Consider the following 14,916-nt stretch of genomic DNA (forward strand, 5'->3'; position numbering starts at 1 on the left):
GCACAGATACTACTAGCCCAGAGATGGAAGGAAGAGACAACCCTGACCAGAGAAGAATGGGGGAAGCTCAGACAAGAACTTTTAAAAAGAATGGGGAAAGTTTATAATTTATTTACAAGACCATTGTAAGCAGGTTAAAACATGGCAGAATTTTAACCACACTTGGAATGTAACGGAAAGTTATGGATAATTTAGAAGGATAAAAATTTGGGTAAGTGTCGATATGTAGTTGGAAATATTACTATTAGGACCCAGGGAAGGGATGGGGAGAAGTCAGGAGATTCAGAGCAATCTCAATATTTGGATTCTGAATTGCTTTTTGTTGTACAGTGGTACCTCGGGTTAAGTACTTAATTTGTTCCGGAGGTCCGTTCTTAACCTGAAACTGTTCTCAGTCTGAGGTACCACTTTAGCTAATGGGGCTTCCTGCTGCCGCCGCGCGATTTCTCTTCTCACACCGAAGCAAAGTTCTTAAACCGAGGTACTATTTCTGGGTTAGCGGAGACTGTAACCTGAAGCGTATGTTACCTGAAGCGTATGTAACCCGAGGTACCACTGTACATTTATATATTTGAAAATCAAATAATAAAATTATTTTAAAAAGAAAATAAATACAAATGCTGTCCCGGGTACCATCTAATCATTTCAGTGACCAAGATGCCTGGGCCCATCTAAATCCTGCCCCAAGTCTCCGCAGCCCACAAACACCTCGCTGCGCAGGAGGAAGTGGAACTTACAAAACTCTCGCGAATGTACTCCTCCAAGCCGTTGATCAAATTGTACGTGGCCATCTGGAAAAGCCGGGAGAGAGAGGGAACTGTTAGCAAGCACCACAGGAATGGACTCAAGGTGGGGAAGGAAGGGAGGTCGCGCTTGGAACTAGGGGCGGGTCCACTCACCCGAACGTTGCGCTCGGTGGGCTCCTGGCCGTGCAGGTACTCCTCCCGGAAGAAGCGGCTGAGCTGGGGCTGGATCCGCTGGAGCGGCTGGAACTGCCCGTGCAGCAGCATCACCATGTCGACCATGGAGAAGTTCTGGCAGATGAGGGAGAGCAGATCTCCAAAGAAGCCTAGAAAAGAGGGACACAAACCTTGCAAGCTGACCTTCTGCTTAACCCAAATGGGACGGGAGGACGCAGCAGTGGCAGGAAACCCCGGGAGAGAGAGAGAGAGAACAGAAGGAGGTATCGACGACTCCCTTGGGATTTCCCCAGGGAGAAAGAGCCTCATGGCACTTCTGCCCGGCTGGAGGGAAGGGAGCAATGTCAGCTGGGAGAGGCAGTCCTTCTAGCAAAAGACGCCTCTATGGGCTATTGCTGGCAAGGAGCTCAGGCAGGAGAATGGCCAAGAGGCAGAGCTGCAACCCAGCTTGTCCTGTTTCAGCCAGGAGCTTGTTCTCAGTCAGCCTAAGGCAGGGGTCAGCAAACGTTTTCAGCAGGGGGCTGGCAAAGTCCCTCAGACCTTGGGGAGGGGCCAGACTATATTTTGGCGAGGAAAGAAAGAACAAATTCCTATGCCCCACAAATAACCCAGAGATGCATTTTAAATAAAAGCACACATTCTACTCATGTAAAAACCCCAGGCAGGCCCCACAAATAACCCAGAGATGCATTTTAAATAAAAGGACACACTCTACTCATGTAGAGTGATTTCCAGACGGTCCGTGGGCCGGATTGAGAAGGCGATTGGGCCGGATCTGGCCCCCGGGCCTTAGTTTGCCTACCCCATGGCCTAAGGCAAGAAATTATCCCTTTGCCTCAGGATGAAGCAGAGCTGCCATGCAGAGCAACACAGAGAGAGGAGGTGAAGCTGGAAAAGGAATCCGGCCCCCTCCCCCTTCTCCTCCTTGGGCAACGGTGGCAGAGCCAGGGCCCAAAAGTCCAGACCAGTGATTCCCATCATCCTGAGCGAGCAAGACCAGTGGATGGGGATGATGGAAATTGTAGTCCAAAAACAGTTGGAGAACCAAGTTTGGGAAACGCTGGTCCAGACTGTGGGAAGTTGTGGGCGATGGGCATCCAAGAAAAAGGAGGAGCAAGGTTTGCAAGGGGTTCTAGAGAGGGTAGTGACCGGAGAGATCAAAAGGGTCAGCATGCCTCTCCCAACTGGGGCAACCAGGACCCCAGAAAACAGGAGGAGTCTTTGAATTAGTCAGGGGGCAGAAGGCAGCCTTGTTCAAACCAGTAGGTTTCCAAGCACAATTCAAAGTATTGGGGCTGACCTTTAAAGCCCTAAATGGCCTCCGCCCAGTATACCTGAAGGAAGGTCTCCACCCCCTATCGTTCAACCCGGAAGCATTGGTTGTCAAACCATTCTATAGCTATGTTAGGGGGAGAATAGGGGGCACCTAGCAACTCTCAGCACCCTGAAGGAGCTTCTCCACCCCCATCGTTCAGCCCAGACACTGAGGTCCAGCACCAAGGGCCTTCTGGCAGTTCCCTCCCTGCAAGAAGTGAGGTCACAGGGAACCGGGCAGAGGGCCTTCTCAGTAGTGGCACCCACCCTGTGGAATGCCTTCACATGTCAAGGAAATAAATAACTATCTGACTTTTAAAAGACATCTGAAGGCAGCCCTGTTTAGGGAAGTTTTCAGTGTTTGATGTTTCATCATATTTTTAATTTTCTGTTGGGAGCCACCCAGAGTGTCTGGGAAACCCAGCCAGATGGGTGAAGTATAAATAATAAATTATTATCTGGTTTTCATCATCATGATATATGATCAGGTATATATCACGATGTCTGTAATAAGGATGGAGCTATGTAGAGGCACAGTCTGGCTTCACAGTTTTCCCTGCTTCGTGACTTTTGCACAACACACACCATGATTCGCAATATACTGCCAGGTCCAAAATTATGAAGCCGATAGCACAATATGGACTTCAAACCGCTTGTTGTTGTTCTTGTTGTTATTGCTGTTGTTATTATTATTATTATTATTAACCAGCACCCCCCCCCCCAGTGCAAGGGGGGCACACCCAAGACCTTCCTTACCTAGGGCCCCTTCTGTGCCTGGCTCAAAGATGTTGCTGGTGCCGCTCAGGCGCTGGATGAAGTCCGCGATGCTCTCGGTGCTGCCCTGCTGGGCGCTGAGCGACCCCATCATGGACGACAGCACCCCTTGCACCACGCTGGTGAAGAATTCAGGCGGCAGGGAGTCTGCCGAGGCGCCGCCACGGACGTTGCTGCTCCCGCCCCCCAAAGGCGGCTCCATGCCGCCCTGGGGAGCCGAGGGCGGGGGAGGAGGCGGTGGCGGGGAGGCCGCTGGCTGCGGGGGAGGCGGGGCCTGCTCCGGAGGGTGGGGAGGAGCCGCCCCCATCTGCGTCGCCTGCGGAGAGAAGGGGGAGGAGTGAGGCTGGGGAAACACATGCAAAGGCTTCCAGGCCCACAGGTGCAGGTCAAAGTGAAGGCAGGGCTGGGACGAAAGATGGCAGGTCTCTGGGTGACCCGAAGCACATCAAGCAAGGGCTTTGGAGAAAGGTGAAGGTAAAGGGACCCCTGATCATTAGGTCCAGTCGTGACCGACTCTGGAGTTGCGGTGCTCATCTCGCTTTATTGGCCGAGGGAGCTGACATACAGCTTCCGGGTCATGTGGCCAGCATGACTAAGCCGCTTCTGGACAACCAGAGCAGCGCACAGAAACACTGTTTCCCTTCCCGCCGGAGCGGTACCTATTTATCTACTTGCACTTTGACGTGATTTCGAACTGCTAGGTTGGCAGGAGCAGGGACCGAGCAACGGGAGCTCACCCCATCGTGGGGATTCGAACCGCCGACCTTCTGATCGGCAAGTCCTAGGCTCTGTGGTTTAACCCACAGCGCCACCCGCCAGCCTTTAAAGGAGATACAGTAGCCATCTTCAAGTATCTCAAGGGCTGTCACATGGAAGAGGGAGCAAGCTTAGTTTTCTCCTGCTCTGGAGGGTAAGACTCGAACTGAGGGCTTCAAGTTACAAGGAAGGAGGCTCCGACTAAACATCAGGAGAAAATTTCCGACAGCTCTTGCTGTCGGATACTGGAGCAGTCTCCCTCAGGAGTTTGTGGGCTCTCCTTCCTTGGAGGTTTTTAAGCAGAGGTCGAATGGCCATCTGTCCTGGATGCTTTAGCTGAGATTCCTGCATTGCAGGACTTGATGAACTTTGGGGTTCCTTCCAATTCTATGACTTTGCTCCCCTAAATTACACAGCTTAAATGGGCGCTGGGGGTAACTTGGAGCAGATTTTCGTGCAGAAGGACCGAGTTTGGCTCCGTTTAAAAATGCCACGCACTTTTATTATGGCTGCGAATCGCTTCAAGGCTTTTTCTAGCGGGGAGCAATATATGGATTCAAGAGACAGAACCCAAAACCCAGTACAGTGGTACCTCGGGTTAAGAACTTAATTTGTTCCTGAGGTCCGTTCTTAACCTGAGGTACCACTTTAGCTAATGGGGCCTCCCGCTGCTGCCACACGATTTCTGTTCTCATCCGGAGGTAAAGTTCTTAACCTGAGGTATTATTTCTGGGTTAGTGGAGTCTGTAACCTGAAGCGTCTGTAACCCGAGGTACCACTGTATCTCCTGAAAGTATGCTGGCAGACCCTTCCTCTCCTGGGAGGAAGGATAGAAGAGGGGCTGATCTGCTGCCACCGCCCCCCACCCCCTGCTGAAACCGCCACTGCGGGGAATGAAGCGAGGCTGGAACCAAGCTTACCTGGAGGAAATCTGTCATGCCTTGCAGGAAAGCCGGGACGCCAGGCATTGCCACGGTGATGGTGGGGGAACCCAGGCCGGCCACACCAGCCATGCTGGAGCCGGCTGCCCCCAGGATGTTCCCCAGCAGCTGAGAGAACTGGAGCTCCGCGGCGGCCGCCGTCGGGGGTTGGCCGGAGGGGATGGGCCCTCCCGGGGCACCGGCCGAGCTGCCCCCTGCAGCGGTGGTGGCGGTGTTGGTGGTGCCAGCGCTGGCCGAGGCTGTGGGAGGGGAGGCAGAATTGCTGGTGCTGAAGGTGGCTTGGGCGCTGACAGAGGAAGAGGTGGAGGAGGAGGAGGAGGACGAAGAAGAAGGTGAAGTCCCGCTGCCCTGAGCTAGGAAGGAAAAGCGAAGAGGTCTGCTACGTCAGTGACCAGGCAAGGGCTCGGGAGCATTTGAGAAAGCGGAAGACAGATCCATCACAGACTCCCAATTTTAAAGGTTTCCTTCTGGCTAGCTTGCCTGGACCACACACAGGGTGGAGGGAAGCCAAACCCGTGTGGGTAGGCCTACAGAGACCACACCATCTCACAGCAGAAACAGCCAGGATTCACAAGTGCCAAGGCTGCTCTTATGCTTCATAGGGCTTTCAGGAACAGAGAATAAGTAGGGAATGTCTACTCTTCCGGAAAAAGAATGCAAAGCTATGCTTGGAAGCGCTTCGGAAGCCTTGCCTAATCATGGAAACCAGAGGAGCTGAACAGGGCTTAGAGGAACTAGAGGTGGGGCTCTCCCCATCAGATTTTTCTCCTACAGACACTGTTTTTTAATCAGTTTGTTAAAAAAAACACAAGTGAGGCTTTGGAAAAGACACTTGGGCATAAGCCTGTGGGGAAAATTAAATAGCAAAACACTCATCCTTTCCAACACGCTTGAGATACAGTTCTCTTTTTTCCTCTCCTCCCAATTACCAGCAAAAACAGAATTATGGAAGTGTCTGAATTGCAGAATTTATACAGGTTGCAGAATTCAGCTTTTTTTTGTTTCGGAATTTAAATTTTCATAGCCTGAAGAACACATGGTCCTTGGCTATCACTCTTGGGTCTGATTTTTGCAATTACCAGCACATCTTGAAATCACTGTTTGCGTGTATTTTTTATTTATGAATAGATGTATTTATTGTTGCCACCAATAAACAGTCTGAAAGAGTTTGAAATCTTAATATAGGGTTGAACAATGAAAATAACAAAAATAGCGCTGTTTGCATGCAAACCTTCATTGGACAAAGTCAGCGCCCTGCCCTCTCTCTCTCATTCTCTCTGTGTCACACACAATATCCCTACGCCATTAACCATTCCAGAAGAAGAGTTATGTACTGATGAGGTCCAACTGCCATTAAGTGATCACTGCAAGACGACCCACCCACATTTTCCCATTCCAAACACTACAAAAACGTCACCCCGCACTTCCCCACCCCCCTTCCCTCTGCCTTTTGCCACCTACCAACTATCACCGGCTGCATGAGGAGCTGCCCCACCAGCCCGCTGATCATCTGGGCCAAGGAAGCATTCCCCCCGAGGCCAGGGCCCTGCAAGAGAGAAAGAGATTCGGTAGAAGACGGCCGGCGGGGAAGAGCGATCCCCTCTCGGAAAAGATGCTCCCCTCCGCCCTAGTCCTCACCCCTTGTCCCGGTGCCTGGGGTGACCCAGGGTGTGTGGGCCGCACAGACGGAGCAGAGGGCCTGGCGATCACGACACGCGTCGGAGCCGACTGGAAACTGGGGACCTGCTGGCCTAGGGAACAGGAAAAGGCAGGTAGAAGTCCGCCCCGTTCAAAATCCGGGCCCTAGAGCTGCTGCCACTCAAGTGTATTCAATAAACACACAAGACGTAACCGGCTGTACTTTTGAATAAATAAGGTATAATAATCACTGTATCAAATTGTAGAATTCAACGGAAGCTCATGCATAAGATCCATACATGTATAATAAGTATCTATTCCACCTGTCTGCTCATAGAGTCCAATAATCCACACGAAGGGCTGTTACAGTTCCACATAAAGATATTAGCCACACTGGGAGCACATTTCGAGCCCATAGCTACACCTTGTTTTTGAATCAAGTACTTCGAACCAAACCTAAAGAAATGATTCGACAGAACTAAGTCTAGAATCTCCATTAAAAAATGCACTGGTAGTAAAATGAAAATCAGATAGGTGGGACGGGGAAGCCCACCTAACAATGTTTAAGAAAATAAGGCTATGACAAGAATTTGTTTGTATTGTTTGTTCTTCTGTTTGTGTTCTTTATTTGTGTTATAAAATGAATTAAAAAAATTTTTGGAGGGGGAAATAAAATAAAAAAATGCACTGGTGGAAAAGACTGATTATGATCAACTAGCAATTCTTGGATTAGAGATTTTACTGTGTCCAAAGGTACATTAGTGTATAAAGACGACACATCCCATGTAGCAATTACCGTATACTATGGCCGTGACATGCAAATTTTCGATGAGGGTCAAGTGTAGGCAACAATGGCTTCGATGGACCAGCGATCTGGTTCAGCCTACAGCAGCTTCCTGCGTACTGACGACAACACGGGAGGGGAGGGAAAGAATCAACCATTCCCCAAAACAGGCCTCCTCCTCAGCGCCCTCCCATGCCGTTACCTGTCGCCGCTGATGCGGCCGCTGCCATGGCCTGCTGGGTGATCTGATGGGCGACAGCCTGCATAAACTCTGGCGGGAGGCTGGGGAGCGGCATGTGAGCAGTGCCACCTTGGGGGGCGGGAAAAAACACAAAAAAACACAGGGCAGGCTCAACCGACAGCCCCCAGTCACAATGTGCAATCTCATACAAACCCCTCTCTCCTCCCCCCCCCCAGCCTCCGTTCTCCCTCCTTACCCATTCCTTGGGGGTGCCCAGGGGGTCCAGCGGGTCCTGTGGGTGGCACTCCGGCTGAGCCGCCCCCACCCATCGGGGAACCTGAGTCTTGAAGGATGAGAGAGGCAAGCAGAACTTCAAACGACAACAAGTGTCACAGACTCCCCCGCCTCCTCCCAGAGAAAATGAACGGCGCAGGATCCCACATGCGAACCTATGCTGTGTGTGTGTGTGTGTGTGTGTGTGTGTGTGTGTGTGTGTCAGGAGAGATGTTAGGAGAGATCTGCGGCATCACTCCCCCTCGAGTCCCCACTTTCTCTCTTCTTCTGTTCCTCCTTTTTTCCTGGGTTCTTTCCCTCCCTGCTACCTATGCAAAACTCAGCCAATCAGAGACCTCTGGGCCTAACCCCACCCCACCCCCAGGGCAGACCACTACACTGCAAGGCCCTGAGCACCCTTCTACACCTGGGCACATTTAGGGAAGCTTTTAATGTTTAATAGACTATTGTATTTTAATATTCTGTTGGAAGCCGCCCAGAGTGGGGAAACCCAGCCAGATGGGTGGGGTATAAATAGTAAATTTATTATTATTATTATTATTATTATTATTATTATTATTGACCTCTTGATAAGCCAATGCCAGAAAGGAGCCAGCATACCCCAGAAAAAGAAAGGCTCTTTGCCCTCCCCCTTCTCCAGGGCCCCACAATCCATCTCTCTCCCCCCCCCCTTTCGGCTCCCCAAGAAGGAACCTGGGCAGCGCTTACCCTGTATGTTCATGTGCATCATGACCACCGGTTCGACCGTCTGGTGAGAGATGCGGATCACGCGGGGGTGGCCTGTCTGGGAGGCCTGAGTCTGAGTCGGGGTGACCACCGGGGAAGACGAAGGGGGCGGCCCTTCAGATGGCTGCCCGGCCTCGACGGGGCTGGAAGTGCGGGGCTGGGTGGCGGGGGCAGCCGGGGAAGAAGCGGAGCCTTCTGAGCCGGCCGGGGCCCCACGGGCGCCGTTGCCTGTCATGGTGACTGTGGTTCCAACGTTGATCTGGAAGAGAGAGTGAGAGAGCAGGCTGCAGGCGCCGCTGCTCCTTTCCGCTCTCCCTCGCCGAGCTGGCCAGCCTGCAGCCGACGCCTCAACCAGGGAAGGCAAATGCGCCGCCACCAACCACCTATCCACCAGCGGGGCACTCACCTGGATGGGAATGGCAGCCTGCTGCAGCACCATGGGGGCTGTGTAGTGGGACATGGGCCGCACCACGTGGAGGTGGCGGGGGGCGCTGCAGGAGAGGTTGCAGCGCAGGTCGGAGAGCGCCACAAAGGTGTTCCCCAGGAGGCGCAGAGACTCCCCCACCAGGTTGATGATGCGCTGGTCCTCTTCGCGGCCCTCCGTCTGCCAAACGCAAAAGGAAGTAGAAAGACAGTGAGCGGCCACAGGCTTCGGATTCCAGCAGGAGGAGTCTCCGCCAACCCCATCTACACCCAGGCTGAATCCCACCTCCCAGCTGAAACCTTTCCTGGCTGCTAAGTGCACTACAGAGGGCAGGACAGGAACGCCTTGTAATATACCGTATTTTTCGCTCTATAAGACACACTTTTCCCCTCCTAAAAAGTAAGGGGAAACATTTGTGCGTCTTATGGAGCAAATGCAGGCGGGAGGCTCTGCTGAGCGCTCCCTTTAAAGAGCTGCGTGGAGCCTGTGTGCGGCTCTTCGGGACTTTTCCCCAAGGAGGGAGAAGGGCAGCCCTCTTTAAAGGGAGCGCAGCTCTTGGGGGAGCCTTAGCCACGCGCAGCCTCTCCTGGGCAGGGGATGAAGGCTCCCCTTGCCCAGGAGAGGCTACGCGCGGCTAAACAAGAAGCCAGGACAGCAAGCGGGATTGCAGCGATCCCGCTGGCTGTCCTGGCTTCAGGTTTAGTCGCGCGAAGCCTCCGCAGCGCATGGGGAGCCTTCATCCCCGTGCCCTGAGGAGGCTTCGCACGGCTATCCCTGGCTTTTGCGGGAGGTGGGGGAAGGGACAGAGCGCACGGCTCTTGCGGGAGGTGGGGGGAAAGCCAGTAAGCTTGCTTTCGCTGAAGCCAGGAGGGCAAGAGGGATCGGTGCGCACCCATCCCCGCTTGCCCTCCTGGCTTCATGGATAGCCCCGCAAAGCCTCCTGAGCAAAGATGGAGGAGCGTTCCCTCTTAGCTCAGGATGCTTTGCTTTCTTATTTCTTGTTTTCCTCCCCTAAAAACTAGGTGCGTCATATGGTCCAGTGCGTCTAATGGAGCAAAAAATACGGTAACAGGCTAGAAGGGAAACTGGAAGTGGGGCAGGTAGAGGCTAACAAGGAACAGAGCTCAGCTTTCGAGAAGGGCACCTTAAAAACGACCAGGACGGTGGCCTGGTGAATGGGGTGCAAGGACCTAACTCTGCAGCGCTGCTGAAGCAAACAAGGTGCGGAATTGGCTGGTTCTCTAATTGGAAGCCCCATGCAAGAAGGGTCACCAGTGGGGCTGGGTGGCCCCCTTCTTGGAACCGTGGCAGAAAGCCCCAGGCACTCTGATGGAGTGAAGCTGGCTTGCTGTTGTCTTCACTTCTGAGATCTACACAGCAAGGCACAGCGCAGCACACCAAGCTAGCCGCCTCCCCCACTACTCGCTCCCCTTCCCAACAAACAAGACTGTCCCAGAAACATATGAAAGATAATCGTCCATTGTCTCAAACGCCAGGTTAGGGGACAAGCAGACCCAACACTCGCCAAAATTCAGCCCCAGAACTTCCTACAGGTCCAGCCCAGAAACATACAAATCACCCTAACATTTCTCAACAAGCCTCCACCAGCCAGGATCTGGGAGGCAAGCAGCTCCTAAACACAGATCCCCAGATAGGTGTGAGTCCCAGCATTTGTCGTATGAGTAACACACTGCATAGAAAACAAAGCGTTGGGCGGGGTGACATACCCAACCCCCCACGTGAAAACAGAACGAGACTCCAATCACTGCTCCCTGGTCTGGGATGCCACGACGCACACCTCCAAGTTCACCCTTACGTTATTGTTGTAGTCTGCGGTGCTGGCCGTTCCAAGGATCTCCTCGTATCTCTGGAGGAAGGGCTGGAGCCTGCTCTCCACCCCGCGGAGCTCCCCTAAGACCTCCACGTACTCGCCTGGGGACGGGTGGCTGTGGGGGAGAGAGAAATGGTGCTCAGATCGTGCTTAGGCCACCTCGATGGCAATCATCTGGCAGAAGCAACAAGGCCTCCCTTCTGAGCTCACCCATCTACTCCACTCCACCCTCCCCTTTTGCACCAGCCACCCTCTTGTTTTGGGGACACCACCACCACGCAGCAGCTCCCCCCTTTGAATGCCAGGCCACAGAAGCCAGCCGGGACCCCATTCGCCCTCCCTGCCCCGTATGCCAGCTGCTCACTTGGGCGCAGCAGCCTCAGCGGTAGGGGGCGGCTCGGCCCCCGATGGGGGCGTCTCCTCAGCTGGTGTGGGCTCACTGGGAGGCTCAGACTCGGCTCCCTCCATGGGCTCCCGTTCGGTGGGGCTGGCAGATGCCGTCTCCTCGGGTCCCGATGCAACTTGGCCGTTGGTGCGGCCCTAAAGAAAAGGAGGAGCACGTGAGAAAAATGTATTCCTTTACGCAACAGCAGCGGCCAGAATATTGATCGCAAAGAATTGGAAGGATGGGGGAGGGGGAATACCATCATTATTAGAATGGCAAAGCAAGCTCTGTGAGTCTGCGGAAATGGCAAAATTGACGGCAGTCGTTAGAGGCCATTGAAATAATAATAATTAAAGAATGGGATGGAGTGAAGGAATACATGAAAAAATATGGTTCCGGAACTGGAATGTTAATAGATAATGTGTAAAACGTGCAGGGGTAAGCAAGGAAATAATAAAAGAATCAACTGAATAGTTATTAAACTACAACAACACAACAAGATGGAAGAAATGAAAAGAAATACTGAGATCACGCATGGGTGAAGGGGAGTGGGGGGTATAGGGGAATTTATAAACATTTCTAATATAATATTTCTAATTACGTTGCATTTCTAATTTACGTTTGCAAAGGGAAGTCTATAGCAATTAGGTATATTTTAATCTAGTCAACTATGTAATAGGCTTATGTTACAAAACAAATATGGATTTTGAATTTGATGTTTGTAATTCTTTTTTGGTTTTGGAATAAGGTTAAAAAGAAAAGAAAAGAAAAGGAGGAGCACGTGGCGGCTGAAGCCCAGAAGGAGGTGTCCCTGCCCCACTTCTAAGTTGTTGCTATTATTATTATTAATTCAATTTATATACCACCCTTTGTCAAAAGATCCCAGGGAGGTGTACATTAAAAACACATTACAGAGCACAATAATAAAAACATAACAGATAATCTACTTATTTTATTTTATTATTATTATCTTAACAACTGCCTCTCCCTCAAGCTTTAACAGGCCATTGATATATTCCTGTCTGCATACACCCCCTCCCCCCCAAAAAAGTTTCAAAGGCCGGCTCACCTCTAGTCGGTTCAGAATGCCCTGGACGTCCCGCAGCATATGCTGGGCCATAACAAGACGGACTCGAGGCTCGCTCTGGAACGAGAGGAGAGGAGAGGGACCCCAATCAAACAAAGGGGCTCACCTTGCCCAGAGTCCCTTTCCCCCACTTCTCTGAATCAGAACCATAATCCCCCTCCAGCCTCCTTACAGAGCTCATGCCATAAAGGAAAATGGGCTCATTTAAGACCAAATGCCATGCCCCTCCTATTCCATCTTCTACTCAAAGCAAAAAAAGGGGGGTGAACTCAGAGGGCCAGACCAAAACAGGGTTCAAGAGCCAGAATGTGTGTAGTCCACCACCAGTAGTCAGATTGGATTCACCCAACCTACGCCCTGTTTTCCCCAAACTGCCACCCTCCTGAACCTCAGAGATCCCCTTCATAGAGAGGTGTCTAATGACAAGTCCCAACCAAGCCCAATATTGCCTAGTCTGACCAGAATTAAATCTCCTTGGTGTCTCGGCAAGAGGCTCTTGCATATTATCTGCTTCCTGGGCCTTGTAACTCAGGGATGGGGAACTTCTGGCCCTCCAGTGTTACTGGACCACAACTCCTCTCACCCCTGACCATTGGACAGGCTGGCTGGGGCTAACGGAGCTGTGGTTCAACAACACCTGGAAGGCCACCAGCTTCCCAGCTCTGTCCTAACACGTGATGCCATGAAACTGGAAAGTTCTGCGTGCCAAGGAGATGCTCTACCAGTCAGCTGCAGCCCATTCCCGTGCCAGCAGCTGCCAAGTCTAACTTCAGGGATAGGCAACGCTGCTAGCAATGTCGTGGGAGGGCCAGCGCTTTCTCAGTTGTGATGCTGACCCTTTGAAATCCTTCCCCTAACCGGCTTCTCCTTCTGATAAGCCTTTAGGAAGCACATGAATGAGCTTTATCTTCTTTTCTTGCAACAGGCACCTGAAATGTGTTTTCTTCAACATGAAAGCAGTTCATGACCATTCATGTTTTGTTTCTTTTTGTTGTAGTTTTAACTTCATGGTCCGAACGACAGTGACAGGCACACAGTAGTTTCAGTAGCATTATGCAGATTTTAGGCAGGGGTTGTTGTTGTTTTGGTAACAGCAATATTTAAAGACTTAGAACACCCTCGGAAGTTTATTTTGCGATTCTCCTGGGAGTCACCGCAAACGGGCTGCCAAGAACACTGAACCTACAGATTTGGGACACTATCCTTTGGATGTGCTGCCAGTGGAAGCGTCTACCGAAAACAGATGGTGAGAGCCAGGCAGCTGAATGGCCTTGACACAAGAAAATATCCAAGATAGAGGAAGCCCCAGACTGTCTCATGACTAGTGAAGTAAGAACCACAGATTTCACACATGAATTTAGCAAGAGTCATGCTCTGAAGTCCTGCTGGGCTCTTGTGAGATGCTGAGCAGAGGTGACACCCTCTGTTCATAAAAATTCTGGCATTTAAGGATAAGCCCCAGACCATGTCCAGAGTTCCAATGTTTCAATGGGGAAGAAGTCTTCAAAAAAAAAGTTTAGAACAAAGTGCCCCCAGCAAAGCCTATCCTTTATTAAGGTAATGCTACATTCCTTGTTCAAAGCCTGGACTGCTTCCTGGCACCTTTGCCCTCAGCCTGGCCACCTAGGGTGGCAATGTCTAGATCTATAGGTAGCTTGCCACTTACACAAGGGCAGTCTTGAAATCATAATATTTGGCTACGGTGAAATAAGAGGCTGGCTGCCAAATGACCAGGTCACAGCTGCATCGCACCAACAGTCAAAGCGTGAACCCCGAACAACAATTTAGGGCTCCCAAAAATTTTGGGAAGGCACCCAAATTAGTTATGAAAATGGACAAATCAATTTACATCACCAGCAGTTCCCTTCACAGAAAATCAAACACACACACCCAAATCAAACATCACAAGATGCTACTGAATTAAATCATTGTTGTTACGCAAACACACACGTGCACACACACCCACACCCGACAGAGTATGTACAACCTTAAGTCAGTAAATCCCAGTTTTCCCACCCCACTTGTACCTGTATGGGAGCCTGGTCCATATTTATATGAACATCCACAGACGATCCATCGCTCTTTGGGAAGCGGGGTTGGGGAGAGAGAAAAGGAAGAGACAGAGGGGGAGGAAATTAAAGAAACAAACAAAAAATATAGGAGTGGGGGGGGGAGAGGATGGAAGAGAAGAGAGAAATAACAAAATGGAGCAGAAAGAAAGGCAAGGAAATCCAGGAGAAAACAATACCGCCATCAAACCACGGCTTCCACCCCAGCCCTCAGGGTCTCTTCTGACATTACACAGCACTTAAAAGATACTGCCCCATAGTGCTGGCTGCACCGAGAATGGAGTCTGATTTTTCACGAGACAAACTTGGTCACGACACACTGCTAAACCGTATTCAAACGTTACTTCCAAGTCTCCATGTGCTAAAGTAAGTGCTCTGCCCAGGCTACCCAGATTGTGCACCACAGAAGGCAGGCACTGGAAAGCGTGACTTTCTTTGCTAGTCACAGGAACCAGCACTGAGGTCTGGAGAACACCAACCAAACCCTGCCTGCAAACTGACCATCTGATTCCGCTGCCCCTCGGCTTCTCAGAGTTCACCAGGCGCTTTTAAGCTTAACTGTCACAGCCCTAAGCGCTAGAAATGTGTGTTTTGTTAAGAAGGAAACTGGGATTCTCAGGGAGCTGAACCTGGGGGCAAAAGCACATGTTCTGCATTCTCTGGGCTCTTGTGAGTTCACAGGTTATGCAAGCTGCAGCGTTATCCCAAGCTGCACAAAGACGGTCAGAGGGAAGCAGATGCAAGCCAAAACTGACCAAAACTGGTTCATCCCTATATGTGTGTGTGTGTGTG

General features: G+C 51.3%; 1 protein-coding gene across 8 annotated transcripts in view; it reads right to left on the reverse strand.

Annotated features, from left to right (window-relative positions):
* BAG6 (BAG cochaperone 6) overlaps positions 1–14,916 on the reverse strand; it is a 31,852-nt gene that overhangs the window by 8,935 nt on the left and 8,001 nt on the right. For 5 of the 8 annotated variants that reach the window (XM_081852365.1, XM_081852367.1, XM_081852368.1 and 2 more), the window contains exons 5-18: positions 14,083–14,136; positions 12,038–12,112; positions 10,948–11,123; positions 10,569–10,698; positions 8,735–8,932; positions 8,311–8,587; positions 7,565–7,651; positions 7,330–7,437; positions 6,344–6,456; positions 6,167–6,251; positions 4,685–5,058; positions 2,991–3,324; positions 900–1,069; positions 738–791 (exon numbers count right to left, since the gene is read on the reverse strand). In XM_081852365.1, coding sequence (XP_081708491.1) covers positions 738–791; positions 900–1,069; positions 2,991–3,324; positions 4,685–5,058; positions 6,167–6,251; positions 6,344–6,456; positions 7,330–7,437; positions 7,565–7,651; positions 8,311–8,587; positions 8,735–8,932; positions 10,569–10,698; positions 10,948–11,123; positions 12,038–12,112; positions 14,083–14,136 — 2,235 coding nt within the window. The remainder of the gene's footprint in view (positions 1–737; positions 792–899; positions 1,070–2,990; positions 3,325–4,684; positions 5,059–6,166; positions 6,252–6,343; positions 6,457–7,329; positions 7,438–7,564; positions 7,652–8,310; positions 8,588–8,734; positions 8,933–10,568; positions 10,699–10,947; positions 11,124–12,037; positions 12,113–14,082; positions 14,137–14,916) is intronic. The other 3 variants (XM_081852370.1, XM_081852369.1, XM_081852371.1) reach the window with 2 other exon arrangements.

This window comes from Podarcis erhardii (genome assembly GCF_964252035.2).
Source record: "Podarcis erhardii genome assembly, chromosome: 2".
In the NCBI taxonomy this organism is placed as follows: Eukaryota; Metazoa; Chordata; class Lepidosauria; order Squamata; family Lacertidae; genus Podarcis; species Podarcis erhardii.